At 42.1% G+C, this 16,984-nt stretch overlaps 1 protein-coding gene across 2 annotated transcripts; it reads left to right on the forward strand.

The window, feature by feature from the left end:
* Nucleotides 1-1,233: 1,233 nt before the first annotated feature.
* LOC124670619 (ferredoxin-dependent glutamate synthase, chloroplastic-like) lies at nucleotides 1,234-16,442 on the forward strand. Of its 2 annotated transcripts, XM_047207096.1 has the most exons (33): nucleotides 1,234-1,467; nucleotides 2,159-2,471; nucleotides 3,028-3,470; nucleotides 3,604-3,735; nucleotides 4,221-4,319; nucleotides 4,428-4,498; nucleotides 4,756-4,852; nucleotides 5,875-5,967; nucleotides 6,061-6,206; nucleotides 6,803-6,962; nucleotides 7,220-7,330; nucleotides 7,408-7,623; nucleotides 8,195-8,352; nucleotides 9,429-9,558; nucleotides 9,750-9,808; nucleotides 9,905-10,010; nucleotides 10,222-10,318; nucleotides 10,933-11,048; nucleotides 11,137-11,334; nucleotides 11,433-11,543; nucleotides 12,407-12,646; nucleotides 12,800-12,898; nucleotides 13,474-13,569; nucleotides 13,653-13,850; nucleotides 13,926-14,000; nucleotides 14,136-14,264; nucleotides 14,348-14,446; nucleotides 14,679-14,821; nucleotides 14,916-15,009; nucleotides 15,114-15,352; nucleotides 15,464-15,542; nucleotides 15,654-15,737; nucleotides 15,824-16,442. In XM_047207096.1, the coding sequence occupies exons 1-33, from the start codon at nucleotides 1,234-1,236 to the stop codon at nucleotides 15,989-15,991; spliced, it is 4,833 nt and encodes a 1,610-aa protein (XP_047063052.1). In that variant the 3' UTR covers nucleotides 15,992-16,442. The 2 variants fall into 2 exon arrangements, with proteins under 2 accessions (XP_047063052.1, XP_047063051.1); XM_047207095.1 differs by having other exon boundaries at nucleotides 13,653-14,000.
* Nucleotides 16,443-16,984: the final 542 nt, after the last annotated feature.

The raw sequence follows: 16,984 nt of genomic DNA on the forward strand, positions 1-16,984 counted from the left end.
ACAAATTGATCGTATATTTCATATTGAACACTATATATGTGCATTTTTTTTTCCATTTGACTGGCCAAACTAACCAAACATATTAAGTGCGACTCCAAAGGACTTTTGGGTAATTGGGAAGGCCTTGAGGCTGCCATGTCTAAGTTACTACCTTTATAGTGGATAGTAACTTATATGTGGTGTCATGCATTGTATCATTAGTATGTCGTAGAATCATCTTGCATTGAGGTGTGTGATGTTATGGTTACCACCTCACTCTTTTTATTCATGTATAGACATACCACGTCACCAAAACCTCTTGAGATGTGTGATTTTACTAGCTATGTTACTCCCACTATGAGTAGCCTGACACATGAATCGCGCCATGCGGGCCACCCTGTAAACACTAAGACTACCAAGACCCCGTTCATCTGATCATCTGGCCTGGAAGCCCAAGTTGTTTTTTGCAGCTGAACTAGACGGCGATTCGGTGGCCGTATGTTGGCCCAAACTTCATGTTCGAGTATTGGGACGACGGTATAGGAGCAGCTCCTCCAAATAGAGGATACTGTGCCAGCGCCCCTCGTACGACAATACGAATGCCCCTGCCGATGACTGTTTGAACGTGCTGGTGAAGATGCTCTTAGGACTTCGGGTAATTGAGAAGTCTACGTGGCTAGCACACATGAATCACACCATGCGGACCGCACCACCCTGTGAAGACTAAACCCCAGTCCAAAATCCGAGCTAGGCAGCCAGCCACCTATGCGTCCCCAATCCAGAGGGGGCGGCCCCGGCCCCACGGAAAGGCGCCGCAAGCCCCACAAAAGGCAAAACCACACAAACCCAAGCGCTCCCAGGACCTCCCCTCCTTCATCACTGGCCTGGGCGGCGTCTTTCCTGATCCATCCCCGCTCGGTCGCGGTTCCCTGCGTCTGTCGCCTCTCCGCACACCCGAGAGGCACATCACAGCCCTCCTTCGTTCGTCGTCGTCTATAAACTACTCCCCTCCTCTCCTCCTCCGCACCCCATCAGCCACCCACCCCCCTCCCCCTCCGCCTCCCTCCTCCTCTCCCCGCCCCGCACCCCCTATCCTCCCCCTCTCCACACGATCCCGCCCTTGTCCGCTTCCCCCCCCGCATTCCCTTCCCACCACGCGTCCGCCGCCGGCCTCCTCCTCTATCCAGCCGCGTCTGGTGGTGGCTGTTGTCTAGCTAGAGTCCGGCAGGGGGCTCGCTCGCCCGTCACCGGATCATGGCCGCCACGCTCCCGCGCGCGGTCGCGCCCTCGCCGCGCCCCGCCGGGCTCCTCCCGCTCCCGCGCGCCGCGCCGCTGCTCCTCGCCGGCCGCGCCGCCGCGCGCAGGCTCCGGGCCCGCGGGGCCAGGGCGCCCGCCCTCGCCGCCGCGCGCCGCAGCTGGGCCGTCTCCGCCCGCGCCGTGCTCGACGTCTCGCGCCACCGGGCGGCGCCACAGAAACCCGTGCAGGAGGTACGGACTCCCCCACCCCCGCCCCCGCCGATCAACTGCTCGCCTCGCGCTTGGGTTTCCGAGGGTTGGTTGGGGTTTTTGTTGTTTTCTATAGGTGATTAGATTGGTTCACGACGAGGTCACCGCGGATGACTTGCCTTGCTGGATCATGACCTTTGTTGATCGGCCGCGTGCTCCTTCCGGTAGCAAATTGGTTTACGAAATTTTAGGGGCCAATAATAATCAGGTGTTGAGTCCGGTTATTTTGGCCATACCCTGCTTGATGACTGTATCCCACGATAAGGCTCTGCGCTGCCGCCGCAGGAATTCATTGCATGTGATCGTTGTTTTGGTCTCTAGCTCATAATGATGCGCTGCGTACCAGTATCGCTTTTGTTACGTTCTGTTCCTTTCATCCATGGAGTTTTTAAAGTACAGAGAGCGTGGGCTTTGTGGCAAGTGAACACATCAATGCAGTTAGAATAAGCAGGTGCGTGCTGATGGAAGGTTAGGTGACAGCTGTGGTGGTAGGCACTAATCACCATCAACTTCCACATTGTGTCATGCCTAGGTGGAACACTTCTGACGTACAACTAGCTCCCCATCACCCTTCCAGAATGTATTGAATGGGCTGTGGCCCGACGATTTTACGACTTGTAATTTTGTAATTCACGCGCTGCTAGTTGACATCTGGAGTTTCCTCTTTTACCAGGCTGCGGACATGAACGATATCTTGGCAGAGCGTGGAGCCTGTGGTGTTGGGTTCGTCGCCAACTTGAATAACGAGCCCTCGTTCAACATTGTCCGCGACGCTCTTACGGCCCTCGGGTGCATGGAGCACCGTGGCGGCTGCGGAGCAGACAACGACTCTGGTGATGGCGCAGGGTTGATGAGCGGCATTCCGTGGGATTTGTTTAATGAATGGGGCAGCAAGCAAGGGCTTGCCCCCTTTGAAAAAACACATACAGGTGTGGGCATGGTCTTCCTTCCGCAAGACGACAATTCCGCGGCAGAGGCCAAAGCTGGTAATGTTTCTGATGCTACCCCACGATATGTTCTCCATATTGCGGAGCATTTCCTCTTGTCTTTGAAGTGCCAATGGTTCCTATGTTTTCGTGGAGGCTCCCTGTGCTTACATGAATCAGAGATTTCTGTTTGGCAATGCATGTCTTTGACATCACACTCTGATCGCTTCAGAATTTTCATCCTGCTGTACTTCGCTTGCCATGCCATCATTGTCCTTGAAACCTTTGCCTGCAACATTCTTTTGCTGGATTTTTTGTTGTTGGCTATGGTATACAAACTTTTTGGAAGGATGGTCAGACTGCATATGTTTTATTTCAGCTCTACTGTACTACACTACTACGAATTTGCATAGCTTCATAAAAGTGCATTCATTTTGGTACTCACGTCGAGTCGTCGGCATCTGCCTCAGAAGTAAAATAGGGACACAGTTTTGTAGTTACTGATGTAGTTTTCTTTCCAAAACATGTCCTTACGCTTTCGCATGTACAAGTGATCCTTAGTTTCTATTAGTTATGCTTGTACACCATCTGAAAGTGGCACCATATCACTTTGCAGTTGTCGAGAAGGTTTTTACAGATGAAGGCCTTGAGGTTCTTGGCTGGAGACCTGTTCCTTTTGATGTATCAGTGGTAGGTCGCAATGCAAAAGAAACAATGCCCAAGATAGAGCAGATATTCGTTAAAATTGCGAAAGAAGATGATGCTGATGACATAGAGAGAGAATTATACATCTGCCGAAAGCTGATAGAGCGGGCTGCAAAATCTTCTAGTTGGGCGGATGAACTGTATTTCTGCTCTTTGTCAAGTAAAACAATCATCTACAAGGGAATGCTTCGATCTGAGGTTCTTGGGCAATTCTATTTGGACCTTCGGAATGAGATGTACAAATCTCCATTTGCCATATATCATAGAAGATTCAGTACCAACACAAGCCCTAGATGGCCTCTTGCACAACCGATGAGGTTACTTGGACACAATGGAGAGATTAATACAATACAGGTTCACATTAACTACTTTTACGCCTTGTATCTTACTTTATTACTTAGCTTCTTCCTATGATCTTCACCAAGTGTTTGATACTGGAAATTAGACATGCTTTCGCCATTACTCATAGTGTTGTTTTTCTTTGCAGGGAAACTTGAACTGGATGCGATCAAGGGAAGCCACAATACAATCTCCTGTGTGGCGAGGTCGTGAGAATGAAATACGCCCGTTTGGTGACCCTAAAGCATCTGATTCAGCAAACCTTGACAATGCTGCTGAAGTACGAGACTCTGCACTGTTCATTAACATACACAGAGCATGCATTTCTTGTGTTCTTGTCTGCACAACCGTTCCATTCACATGATTTTGCTATCTTGTCAGTACTTGAATAGATTCCTACGCCATTTGGGCTCTGTTGAACTTGATTAACGATAAATAACCCACCTGTGAATATGGCTTCTACTATTTGGCCGCACTTTGACTTACAGATGTAATGGACTGAAATAAGTAGTTTCATAAAAGAACAAACATGCGTGCAGTCATACTATGTTAAGTGAACTTTTCTATTTTTTGATAACAAAGTGGTACTCTGTCTAATTCTGTTAATGCTAGAAACATGTCAGTAACTGCTAAGCGGCAAATTCTAACGGATCTATTTTCACTGTGCATCACATTTATATATACTATTCTGACTGTGTCACATTTATTTATACCTTAAATACTGGTGTTGTAATATTTGAGGCATCACATCCTTTCTTTTGCCAGTTACTGTTAAGAAGTGGTAGAAGTCCGGCTGAAGCTATGATGATGCTTGTCCCTGAGGCATATAAGAACCACCCGACATTATCGATAAAATATCCTGAGGTATGGGATGTATTAGTGAATAAATGTTGGGCAGGCATGAAGTCCCTTTCATATTAATTTGTTCCTACACTCTTGTCCAATCGAAACTTCTCTTTATTTGTGTATTAGGCAATTGACTTCTATGAATACTACAAAGGTCAAATGGAGGCTTGGGATGGGCCTGCTTTACTCTTGTTCAGGTAAGATTGTGTCAATCTGCTGCTGGCCATGTTATTTGTTACTATTCTAGTTTCTGATGTGAAGACAGTTTCTTGCCTATTTTTGGTTGAAGATATTTCATGCATTAGCACATTTTTCTTCCTTCTTACTTTCTCCTTTTGCTCCTTTTTCATTTTATTTTGAAAGATATCCCAACGCTGCCTTTCGCCAGCTGAATAATTTCCTACAACAGAGTGGGCTATATTTACAAGTTATTTTTGGCATACTTTTTATATAGTGACGGAAGGACAGTAGGAGCATGCCTCGATCGAAATGGGCTCCGTCCAGCACGCTACTGGAGAACATCAGATGGTTTTGTTTATGTTGCATCTGAGGTAGGTTCAAGCTATTTCCTCTGATTTCTGAATATTCTGTTTGGTAACAATGTTATCATAGAGCCGTTTTATCTCACACATTAGTGAAGTGTCAATTTTGAAATTGGAGCATTTGGTTTATCTGCGTAACTTATTGCAGATATACTGACATCCTTCTATACCAAATCGCAGAGTTCAGATGTCACAAGCTAAACTTAATGTAACATTCAGTAAGTATTGTGTCCATTTGCTGAAATGTTAGGTCTGGCAGCTACGCTAGGTGATTAGGAGAAATTCTGAATTTACCTATTAGTGTTTGATTCCTATTTGAATGCTTCATATGCTGATCCTTCTGTGGCGGTAAACTTTAGTAACCCCACATAGGTTGCTGCTGTTGCCCTTTTGGCTGAAAATTCATTTTACGGAGCCAGGTTGTGTATATATCAATTTTAAATATATCAATTTATCTGTTGTGTTAGAAGCTTGCACTTGGATGTAGCAAGAACTTTACAATTCAACACGTGGAAACCATTTTGTGGCTACACTTCTCATCTTATTCTTTCATAATGCAAGTACTTTGATCCTACTAGAGAGTATACACAGTACCTACCTTTTTCATGTTCATCATCTATTGAATAAAGTTCACCTTTTCCTTTATTCTGTTGATGCACACTGTACAGAGTGTTTGGTTACTACTTGTAATATTACGAAAAGCTGCTAGCAGGTGAGCAGCACATCTGATAGCTGTGATGGAGGAGAATTACTATTTCATAAACCTGTTTGGCACTACGTGCGACGCTTAGAATCTTAGGCTCATAATTTGACGAGCACAGTTTATCAGATTTCAAATTATACTCTAGCACTACTTTCACCATCTCTTGGGCAGTTGAATTTGATGTGTTCATTTTGGAAGCATGTCATGCAACTGCATGCCATAGTTGATGTAGTAATCTTGGAGCACCTTCTCTACTGTTTTACTAGAGTTTGAGAAGTATTATGTAGGATTCTGACCAACTGACTAGGTCTGTTAATGAAATCTACAGGTTGGTGTAATTCCAATGGATGAATCTAAGGTAGTAATGAAAGGAAGATTGGGCCCTGGAATGATGATAACAGTTGACCTACAAACTGGCCAGGTTAGAATACAATAGAACAAACTCTACAATGTCTTGCCTTTGACCATCGCAGTCTTCTGAAATGTAGATTCTAAACCTCGTGAGTCGTCCTAGGTGCTTGAAAACACAGAAGTGAAGAAGAAGGTGGCTTCAGCAAACCCCTATGGGGATTGGTTGCAACAAAGTACACGTTCAATAAAGCCTGTCAATTTCCAATCATCTCCTGTTATGGACAATGAAACAGTTATGAGACATCAGCAGTAAGAATCCACAAACATTGCTCCAAAGAACTCTTATCTACCTTCCCCCTGTACTTTATTGTGTTGTGGTACTCAGTATGTTTGTTCCAGAGTTAGTGTGTATGTATGTCTGACATTTTTCCTAATGCTTATGTTGAGAAGGTTGTAGACTTGTGACTTGACTATTTCTGTGACATGTATATTATTTTTTAAACTATGCTTCATTATCCCAATGCCCTTCGTTTTTTTCGGGTCATATAATTTCAGAATGCATCCAGTAAACCTTTTTAAACCATACATACAATTATTTGCCGTCCAATAGATATATTCATCAAAAGTATTTGCACAGTATTACATTATGGAATATTTGAAGTACACCTAGTTTACAATATGGTAAAACACGAAATGATACTTTTGATCTTGGTATCATGTCATGCCCAGAAATATATTGCCAAGATTCTGGCTGATTTTGACATGTGCCCCATTTGTACAACTTGCTTATGTTGTTACGTCAGATGTTGTGCTGCAGGCAAATGTGAATGACTACCAATTAGAGATGCTAGATGGTCAGTAAGAGGGTCAGACCTGATGTTTAATTTAATGTTATTGTGTTTTAGGGCATTTGGCTATTCCAGTGAAGATGTGCAAATGGTAATTGAAACGATGGCTTCACAAGGGAAGGAGCCTACATTTTGTATGGGTGATGACATTCCATTGGCTGTGTTGTCACAAAAACCACACATGCTCTTTGATTATTTCAAGCAGCGATTTGCACAGGTCAGTGAATCTTTTGTACACATCATGCCATGTTCGTTAACTCGCTGAACCCCCTAGAGTGCTATTGATTGATTGCTATGGTTAAATAAAATCTAAGTAATAAGGGAATAAATTAATTTTATCTCTATTTCACAATTAATACCGCATCTGCAGGGCCTGAATGAACAGTGCGCAGCATTAATGGCCCTCCTTTACACTACTTTTGCAATCATAATCGTATCAGCTTCGTCTTATGAATGGATCTCATTGATTTCTAGGTTACAAACCCTGCAATTGATCCACTCCGAGAAGGTTTAGTCATGTCTCTTGAAGTTAATATTGGTAAACGAGGCAACATCTTGGAGGTTGGCCCTGAAAATGCTGATCAGGTTAGTAATTTTTGAAGGTAACGGTTTACATTGTATTCTTGGAGTAATATTTAGATGCCATCTTGTTGACTTCTCAGGTTACTCTATCAAGTCCTGTACTGAATGAAGGTGAACTAGATTCTCTATTGAATGACCCAAAATTGAAGCCCAAAGTACTCTCGACGTACTTTAATATCCGTAAAGGCCTCGACGGCTCCCTAGATAAGGCAATTAATGCTCTTTGTGAAGAAGCTGACGCTGCTGTGCGGAGTGGTTCTCAACTTCTGGTCCTTTCTGATCGTTCTGAAGAACTCGTGAGTAGCTTCTGACTTCTTAATATGTTAACACAGATGTCTGCGGCAGTCTTCAAGTTGTCACAATTTATGTGGTGACATAAATATAATGGTGCAAAATAATAAAATACACCAGCGCATCAAAATGACATGTCCTTAATACTTGATGCATGCGAATGTTGTTCTCAGTTCTCACTTCAAATGGGCACATAATATGTAACTGTTTTTGTTTGTGACACCGTTATACATGCACCATTTTCTTTCTCTATCTTAGAAGCACCATTGCCAAATCCAGCTTTCCTGATGAACGGCCCTTATCTTGTCAAAATTAAAACATTGTCTATTGCATGCCAAAGTTTAGTAATATGAATTCTACACTTAAATTTTCTGGTTTTGTGTCCAGAAAAATACCAGCATTAGTTTTCCTAAAAATGCATGCTGCAACTTACAGTTACTAAGAAGCTAGGTAGTTCTCTTAAAATGATTATTTTTGGATTCAAATATGGAATTTTTTTGTCAAATTCAGGAGATAGAGTCACGTCCTCTTTTATACAAACCTGCTAAATTGTAATTAAATGAATGGATGATGTAGGAACCAACACGGCCTGCCATCCCAATACTTCTAGCCGTTGGTGCCATCCACCAGCATCTGATTCAAAATGGCCTCCGCATGTCTGCTTCAATTGTTGCTGACACCGCTCAGTGTTTCAGTACCCATCAATTTGCCTGTTTGATTGGATATGGAGCCAGGTATGACTTTGATTTTTAAATAAATTTTCTCCAGTAACCGCCAGTTCCTTACTTATATTTGCTTCGCTTGACATTCTGATCCAGCATAGATGCATGTATGGAGTTCGAATCTGTGTTTATTGATGATCAGGGTTATTAGGCCAGCATGATTTGAATACACGGAATCATAATATAATTCAGTCGGGGTATCATAGTGTCATTGACTGTCAGTTCCAGTTGCTTATGTCTTTGCATACCACGTTTTGACAATATATATTTATGATTTCTGTATTCATGATATCCAATACTCCCCGTTCCAGGATCATGTAGCAAATCTTCTGGCATTAGCATGGTAATAAAAGTCACATGAAAGTTGTCTGAGATTTATCTAAATTTGGATGTATCAAGACACCAAATCTTGATACATCCAAATTTTGATGAATCTCAGACAAGTTTCATGAGATGGAGGGAGTATGAAACTATTTGATAAAGTTTCAAACTGACTCTAGTCTTTTCCAAAAGAGAAGCATATATACCCTATTCAAGTCATTGCACCATAGCCACTTGGCTGGCTAGTATTTCCTTTTGACAATTGGTATAGAACTGAAGTCTAGATGATAATTATGAATTCACAGTCGAACTCTTTCCAAAAAATGTCATGCAGTTTTTTGAACTTGGAGCATGAATCTTAGAGGATAAGATAACAGCATACAGTCCTCATACTAGACTGTGAACATAGACATTGTTCCTGCGGACTTATGCCGTTAGAAACACTGTCAGAAAGAAATACAAAGTTAGAGGAAGAAAGGATGAAGAAAATCTAAAGAAGGTTCAGCTAGAAGAAGCAGCTATGATAGGCAGAAAAATTTGACTTTGTGCCAGTCTAAATCAGCAAATAAAAACCTTTTCGTGTATTTTGCTCGGTGGGATCTTCTCAAAGATCCAATTATTCCTTCCTTATTTGTTTGTCTCTTCAGCAACTTCTAATTGGATCTAATATTCAGTTGTGCACATTCTCCAGAACCATTAGTTTTCAAGTGACCATGCTGCGTTTTCTTGCTAGATTTACTAATATTCAATCTTTTATTGCGCATTAGTGCCGTATGCCCATATCTGGCATTAGAAACATGCCGACAATGGAGGCTGAGCAAGAAAACTGTTAATTTGATGCGCAACGGCAAGATGCCAACAGTGACCATCGAGCAGGCTCAAAGAAACTTCATCAAGGTATGATTTTCTATATCTATGAGTTGTGAGTTTTGACTATATTGTTGCATGTTGGTGTGCTGCTGCAGTTATGCGTCTGAACATAGTTGAACTCAATACTACATCTGTACACTTATGGTGTGGTGGACTCGTGGAAGTATGATCTTTATGTTCCATTATGGTTGTGATATTCAGTCGGTCTATGTTTTCAGGCTGTAAAATCTGGCCTGCTCAAGATACTCTCAAAAATGGGCATATCATTGCTCTCAAGGTTTGTCTATCTTTGCCATTCAACGTTATATAACAATTGTGGCCATCATGGTGATGTAATCATTCAATGGTTTAATCTGTCGTATCTTCTGGATAGTTACTGTGGAGCTCAGATCTTTGAAATATATGGTCTTGGCCAAGAAGTTGTTGACCTTGCATTCTGTGGAAGTGTATCGAAAATTGGAGGACTTAACCTTGATGAGGTAATTCACATTTTTTTAGTATCCCACTTAGTCGCGGAGTTTGTCAAAACATACTTGATTTGCTTTTTTGGTGTTTTGTTGGTCTGGCACATTGCCTATCTAGAAGTGTTCAGATTATAACCTGTAGTTGGCTATGTACCTTTTAGCTCTTCTGAAATTTTTACCTACTGACACTTCTCCAACTCTATTGCCCTATCCCTTTGTTGTAAAGCTGGGCCGGGAAACATTATCATTCTGGGTGAAGGCATTCTCGGAAGATACCGCACAGAGGCTGGAAAACTTTGGATTCATCCAGTCCAGACCTGGAGGTATACATATCTCGTCAACTGTAGCAAAGTTAGATTTTATGACTTGACTGTCTGTGTTCTTCCATTTTATCCCAATATGATTGTTTTAGTTAAAATGACATCAATTAAGAACCTGAGATTTGGCTGCTATGTTGTGTGCGGCATTTGTATGTCATCAATCAAAACATACTAAGGCCACCATGTGAAAAAAAAACATACTAAGGCCACAACTATTCTAGAAGTCTATGTTTCTTTGAGTCCTCCTTTTGATTCACCATTGCCAGTGACTTCATGGATCCTCTCCTGTCTATTGCAAGGGGAGGTACTGGTAGGGGCCTGGGCGATTCCTGAATATTGTTGTCCAGGGCAGCATCATTGCAAATGCATTTTATGCCTGCCAATCAGGGATGAAAAATGCTTATAATTAACGTGATAGTTAAATCCATTTTCTTTTGTTAGTATGATAGGTACATTCATTAAGTTAATACTGATAATACCTCATTTCCCTCCAAAATACACCTCTTGTTGCGGCAGAAATTGCATTTTGGGAGGAAAAATAATCTGGGATCATATGTACTGCAATATTATGTTACTGCTTATTGCTGAAATATTGTGTTTTTTGCTTTCCTGAATAGGCGAATTTCATGCAAATAATCCTGAGATGTCAAAGCTTCTGCACAAAGCAATTCGTGAAAGAAGTGATAATGCGTACACCATCTACCAACAACATCTTGCAAGCCGTCCTGTCAATGTTAGTGGTGCTTAATCCTCACTTTGCAGGTGGGCGGCCTGTAGATTTTTTTTGTATCACCTTTGGTTTACCATTCTCTATGCTGCAGGTTCTTCGAGATCTTGTAGAGTTGAAGAGTGAACGGCCCCCTATTCCTATAGGCAAAGTTGAGCCTGCAACCTCTATTGTCGAACGCTTTTGCACAGGTGGAATGTCCTTGGGAGCTATTTCCAGAGAAACTCATGAAGCAATTGCAATTGCTATGAATAGAATTGGTGGGAAATCTAATTCTGGAGAAGGTGGTGAGGTGGGTTAAATAACATACATTACAACAATAAAGCTAGTTATGTCAGGTAGCTATAGTGGAAATTACAACATATAGTTGCTTATGGACATATTTTGCAGGACCCAATCCGCTGGAGTCCCCTTGCAGATGTTGTTGATGGGTATTCTCCAACACTTCCTCATCTCAAAGGTCTTCAGAACGGGGACACTGCCACAAGTGCCATTAAGCAGGTGCAGCATGAACTGCTTGATTTTGGCACTTTACTTTGGCTATTATTATAAATAGTTTTGGTGTAGTTTATGCTTCTATTTCAAAACCATGACTGTGGATTGCTCTAATTATCCTTGGTAGATATGCTCTCTTAATGGCTACCTTATCAATTCTTCAGTCATTACTGAGTAGAATTGCACTCAATTTTGTTATGATACACTGGTTAAAGCACTGCTTAGAAACCAATGCTGTGAACAATCAGACTTATTCAAGATTAAGTTTTGCATCATTCCTGTAGATGAATGTGTTAGTAGCAATAACACTTCATATGTAGTATGCTGTTGAGTACGCTTATTTTCCCCTAAAATGAGCTGCACCGGCCTTTGTCAGGCCAAGAGATGAACATCAAAAGAGATCAGAGGTCTGTCAGTGCCTGCAGGTGCTAGTTATATCCACAGTGCTAGGTCACATGTTTAGTTAGCACCCTTTGGCACTTCTCAAATATGAAACTTTTGCAGTGGCATACCCAAATCCCCCTTATAGACAGTGTGTCCTGCTTATTTTCCCCTAAAATGAGCTAGCACCGGGTTTTGTCAGGCCAAGAGATGAACATCAAAAGAGATCAGAGGTCTGTCAGTGCCTGAAGGTGCTAGTTATATGCATGGTGCTAGGTCACATGTTAGTTAGCACCCTTTGGCACTTCTCAAATATGAAACTTTTGCAGTGGCAAAAAAAGAAAGAAGTAGGAAGCATTTTGAGAACTTCCACTCTGTACTGCTGTCTACCTCTTTATTTATATGTCCTGAATCAAAGTCACACTCTACCCTCTTTCTATTGGATTCATATATTTGAGTTGGTTCTTATATGTACTATCATTTCACAGGTTGCATCTGGGCGTTTTGGTGTTACACCAACATTTTTAGTTAATGCTGAACAAATCGAGATAAAGATTGCTCAAGGGGCGAAGCCTGGTGAAGGGGGTCAACTTCCTGGGAAAAAAGTCAGTGCATACATAGCTCGGTTGAGAAACTCCAAACCTGGTGTTCCTCTCATATCCCCACCACCACACCATGACATCTATTCCATTGAGGATCTCGCACAGTTAATTTTTGACCTCCATCAGGTTTGTCTTGCACAACTACTTGAATAGAATTTCAGCTAGTAATGCTTGTGCTATGGGAGAACTAGCAGTGTTGTTTGATTCTTTTTCTTCTTGGGACAAGGAATTTCATTTATTGGTAGTAATGAAGTATTTAATTTATATTTGTCTGGGCAGATCAATCCTAAAGCGAAGGTGTCGGTAAAGCTTGTAGCTGAAGCAGGAATTGGAACTGTAGCCTCTGGAGTATCTAAGGCAAACGCAGACGTAATTCAGGTGGGCTAAACATTTATTTTGTAATAATTCATTGATTTAGCTCATACTTCATTGTGTGTGGATCTGCATTCTCCTAAGTTGCTATGGTCTTACAGTTTCGTGGTATTTTACATTTTCTTTGGTACACTTACATCTTACTGCAAGGTGCTATATGCTGTAGTTGGTCCTTATGAGGTTGCGTAAACTGTTTTGCCTATTTCATTGTTATATGCAGTGGCATCTGTTGTAGTATATTCACAATGATATGTCTTTCCTATTGGTGTCCATCTCTTTTTGGTGAAAATTGTATGCAATAAACAGTTACGATTGTGGGGAATAAATCCCCACGAATCTACTAAAATTTCCCAAAACACAGCAGTTCAGCACACAGTTATTGCATGCACATACACTACAAGGTAGGTCACCACTTGCCAAGCTGGTGAATTAGTTTACAGCATTTGAGTCTCTGAGACGAACCATGCTTTGAACTACTATATAATGAGCTGGCAGTGGTTTTTTCCAAAGTATACTGTACTCATGGGCGAGAGGTTTAGTCTACTTATTTTGGTCATCTGAATTATCATTTTATTATACAGATATCAGGTCATGATGGTGGTACTGGAGCTAGCCCAATTAGCTCAATCAAGCATGCTGGGGGTCCTTGGGAACTTGGTCTTACAGAAACTCACCAGGTTTCCTACATTTATTTGCTTGTTATAATCAGATTCTTCTAGTACCAAATCACTTTGTTCTAAAGCTAGTTAACTTCCTCCAGACACTTATACAAAATGGATTGAGAGAAAGGGTGGTACTTAGGGTTGATGGTGGATTCAGGAGTGGCCTAGATGTCCTTTTGGCTGCTGCCATGGGTGCTGATGAATATGGTTTTGGTTCTGTAGCTATGATAGCTACCGGATGTGTCATGGCACGTATTTGCCACACAAACAATTGCCCAGTTGGAGTTGCTAGTCAGGTAATAATAGCACAAGTTATTTTTTATTCGTTTTTCTTGGTCATACCTTTTATCTTACATTCTATGCACCTGCAGAGAGAAGAGCTTCGTGCTAGGTTTCCTGGTGTTCCTGGCGATCTGGTGAATTACTTTCTCTTTGTCGCAGAAGAGGTATGACATCACTCTCATTACTAATGCTTCTGTGTTAACCTCTTTCCGTGCTTTCACCATTTGGTCATATCCATATGCTTTTTTTTATAGAATAACCATGACCTGTATTTAAGTACTCATGCGTGAGTTATCCAGGTACGAGCCACATTAGCCCAGTTGGGTTATGAGAAGCTGGATGATATAATTGGGCACACTGATTTACTTAAACCAAAGCATATCTCTTTGGTGAAAACACAACACATTGATCTTGGATACCTATTAATGGTATGGCTTTGATAGCTATTCTCGCTTGGGTTATTGGCACTTCATGCATATGCTTGTTATATTAATGGACGTTCTTGTATTAGAATGCTGGATTACCCAAATGGAGCAGCTCTCAGATAAGAAGCCAGGACGTCCACTCTAATGGCCCTGTTCTTGATGAGACTATCCTTGCAGATCCTGAGGTAATGGTTTCAGTGTTGATTACATTTATTAACTTGACTAAAGTCTGTCCTCCTGAGCAGATTTGTGTATACTCAATCAAAACACCTCGGCTTTGCTATTTGGTCTTCTTGAAACCAGAGCTGTGACATTGATGATCAATAGCCATTGTAGTCTAAAATGAAGTGCATAGTTGTCAGGAACCTAGTTCTGTCATATGCAGCATTACTTAAGTTATGTAACTGCATTTTACAGGTAATCGATGCAATTGAGAACGAGAAAGAGGTTTCAAAGACATACCCAATTTATAATGTCGACAGAGCTGTCTGTGGTCGAGTAGCAGGTGCCATTGCTAAGAAGTATGGGGACACGGGCTTTGCAGGCCAGCTGAACATTACGTATGTTAACTATTTTCTTCTTTGCATAATTTTTTCCATCTATTATTTTTATTATTATGACAAGGTATAAAATGAAGAATTTCGAACATTTCAGGTTTACTGGAAGTGCAGGGCAGTCCTTTGGTTGTTTTCTAACCCCTGGCATGAATGTTCGCCTAGTAGGAGAGGCCAACGATTATGTGGGGAAGGTACTAAATACATTCTAGATGAGGATGATACACTAGTCCAAAAGATACACTATTGAAAATTCTTTCTGGCTAGCTTCATAAGACTTCTATTTTTATTGTTGCAGGGTATGGCTGGTGGAGAGCTGGTTGTAGTTCCTGTGGATGATACAGGATTTGTTCCTGAGGATGCTGCTATAGTTGGGAACACTTGTCTGTATGGAGCTACGGGTGGTCAAGTATTTGTGAGAGGGAAGACAGGAGAAAGATTTGCAGTTCGGAACTCTCTCGGTCAGGCAGTGGTTGAGGGCACAGGAGATCATTGCTGCGAATACATGACTGGTGGCTGTGTAGTTGTACTTGGCAAGTAAGTACACAGTCTGCACAATGCCCATCTCCCATGTTCTCAAAAAAAAAAAAAGCCGATCTCCCATTTTGTGTATTACCCTTGTTCTGATATATATTTCTCAATCCACAGAGTTGGGAGGAACGTTGCAGCTGGAATGACTGGTGGCCTTGCATACATTCTAGATGAAGATGATACACTAGTCCCAAAGGTACATGAACTTAGAACTTCTAACCATCTGCCTAGCTGCTCTGTAGCATTCATGCACTGAAGCCCCGAATTCAGATCTCAGGATTATAACGTCCAAAGTGTTTTTTAACAGATTAACAAGGAGATCGTCAAGATGCAGAGAGTGAATGCTCCAGCTGGGCAGATGCAGCTGAAAGGCTTGATTGAGGCCTATGTTGTAAGTCAAGTGTATTTTTTTCCTGAAAATTTTGTTCCAAACAGGCCATTCCTGACACTCTTGTAATTTGGATGACTCTTTTATAGGAAAAAACGGGCAGTGCGAAAGGTGCTAAAATTTTGAGTGAATGGGAGGCATACTTGCCACTCTTCTGGCAATTGGTACCTCCCAGTGAAGAAGATTCGCCTGAAGCTTGTGCCGAGTTTGAGAGAGTACTTGCTAGGCAAGCAACGGCAGTAAAATCTGCCAAGTGATCAAGCACTGCTACGAGCCAACCACAATCCCAAAATCGATCAAGTTACACGGAACGAAGGTGGTTCTTACTGTGATACTTGCAAGTGATCCTTTGAACTCCGCTCCCTCTGAAGAATGACGTTACCCAAAGGCTGCAATTTTGTGGAAGCTCTGCCCAAGGCATCTTTTGGAATCAAGCTCGCAGAACCCATCTAGGATTCTTCTGCGCGCTCTTGCACCGTAGGTAACCACCCCTGTAAATTGGTTTACTGCCGCTAGGTTGCAAGGCCCTGTCAAACTGCTGCTTTCTTGTATAGGATTCTTGCCCTGTGTAATTATATTTTTTGTTCTGGACACATTAGTTCTTATATTTATACATGCCCAGTGCTAGGCATGCTAGTTGCATGCGCTTTAGCACAGTAAAGAATAAAGTGTAGGGTGAAGTAGGACTTCTGGTTGCTTTATGACTCAGTGAAGTGAACTGTTTTTCGGTTGAGGACCCGTGAAAACGGAAGAAATTGTCAAGAACGGAAACTATCCCGTCCTGCAGCGAGGTGTTAACGTAACATTTAAGATGTGGCCGAGCTGGCATCTCTTGGGTTAGACAAGACATGAAGTCACGTATTACGACAACGTTCCAGGAACCAGTCAGTGAATGGTAGAAAAATAATTTTACATTAGAGTTATACTTCAGCTCTGGCCCGTTGTCAGGGAATGCCGCATAACCGTGAAGTCACCACTTCATCTGCACAAGCAGGTCACGGCAATCTCACGGTGCCTATTCCTGTACTTCTCCCTGGACCGACGCCCGCCGTTGTACTTGCTGCTGCACCAGCTCAGTGAGGTCGACTCGTTAGTACTTCTCAGTCAATGAAAACTTAGAGTCGCGTCCCCAAACGTGCCGGATTTAGCGAATGGGGGATGCCGTCGGCTCGTGCAGCATTTGGGGCGTGTTCGTTTCCAGCCGCGTTACCTAAAACCATCACCAAACATAAATTTAAATAGTTCATATT

The sequence above is a fragment of the Lolium rigidum genome, chromosome 7, assembly GCF_022539505.1.
Source record: "Lolium rigidum isolate FL_2022 chromosome 7, APGP_CSIRO_Lrig_0.1, whole genome shotgun sequence".
NCBI classification, from domain to species: domain Eukaryota; kingdom Viridiplantae; phylum Streptophyta; class Magnoliopsida; order Poales; family Poaceae; genus Lolium; species Lolium rigidum.

Bases quoted from the DNA above. Each gene is read 5' to 3' on its own strand.
- LOC124670619 (XM_047207095.1), top strand. From the start codon at position 1,234: ATGGCCGCCACGCTCCCGCGCGCGGTCGCGCCCTCGCCGCGCCCCGCC. The intron at 10,319-10,932 runs GTATACATATCT...TTTCCTGAATAG, and splicing joins CATCCAGTCCAGACCTGGAG to GCGAATTTCATGCAAATAAT. The intron at 14,447-14,678 runs GTAATGGTTTCA...TGCATTTTACAG, and splicing joins CTATCCTTGCAGATCCTGAG to GTAATCGATGCAATTGAGAA.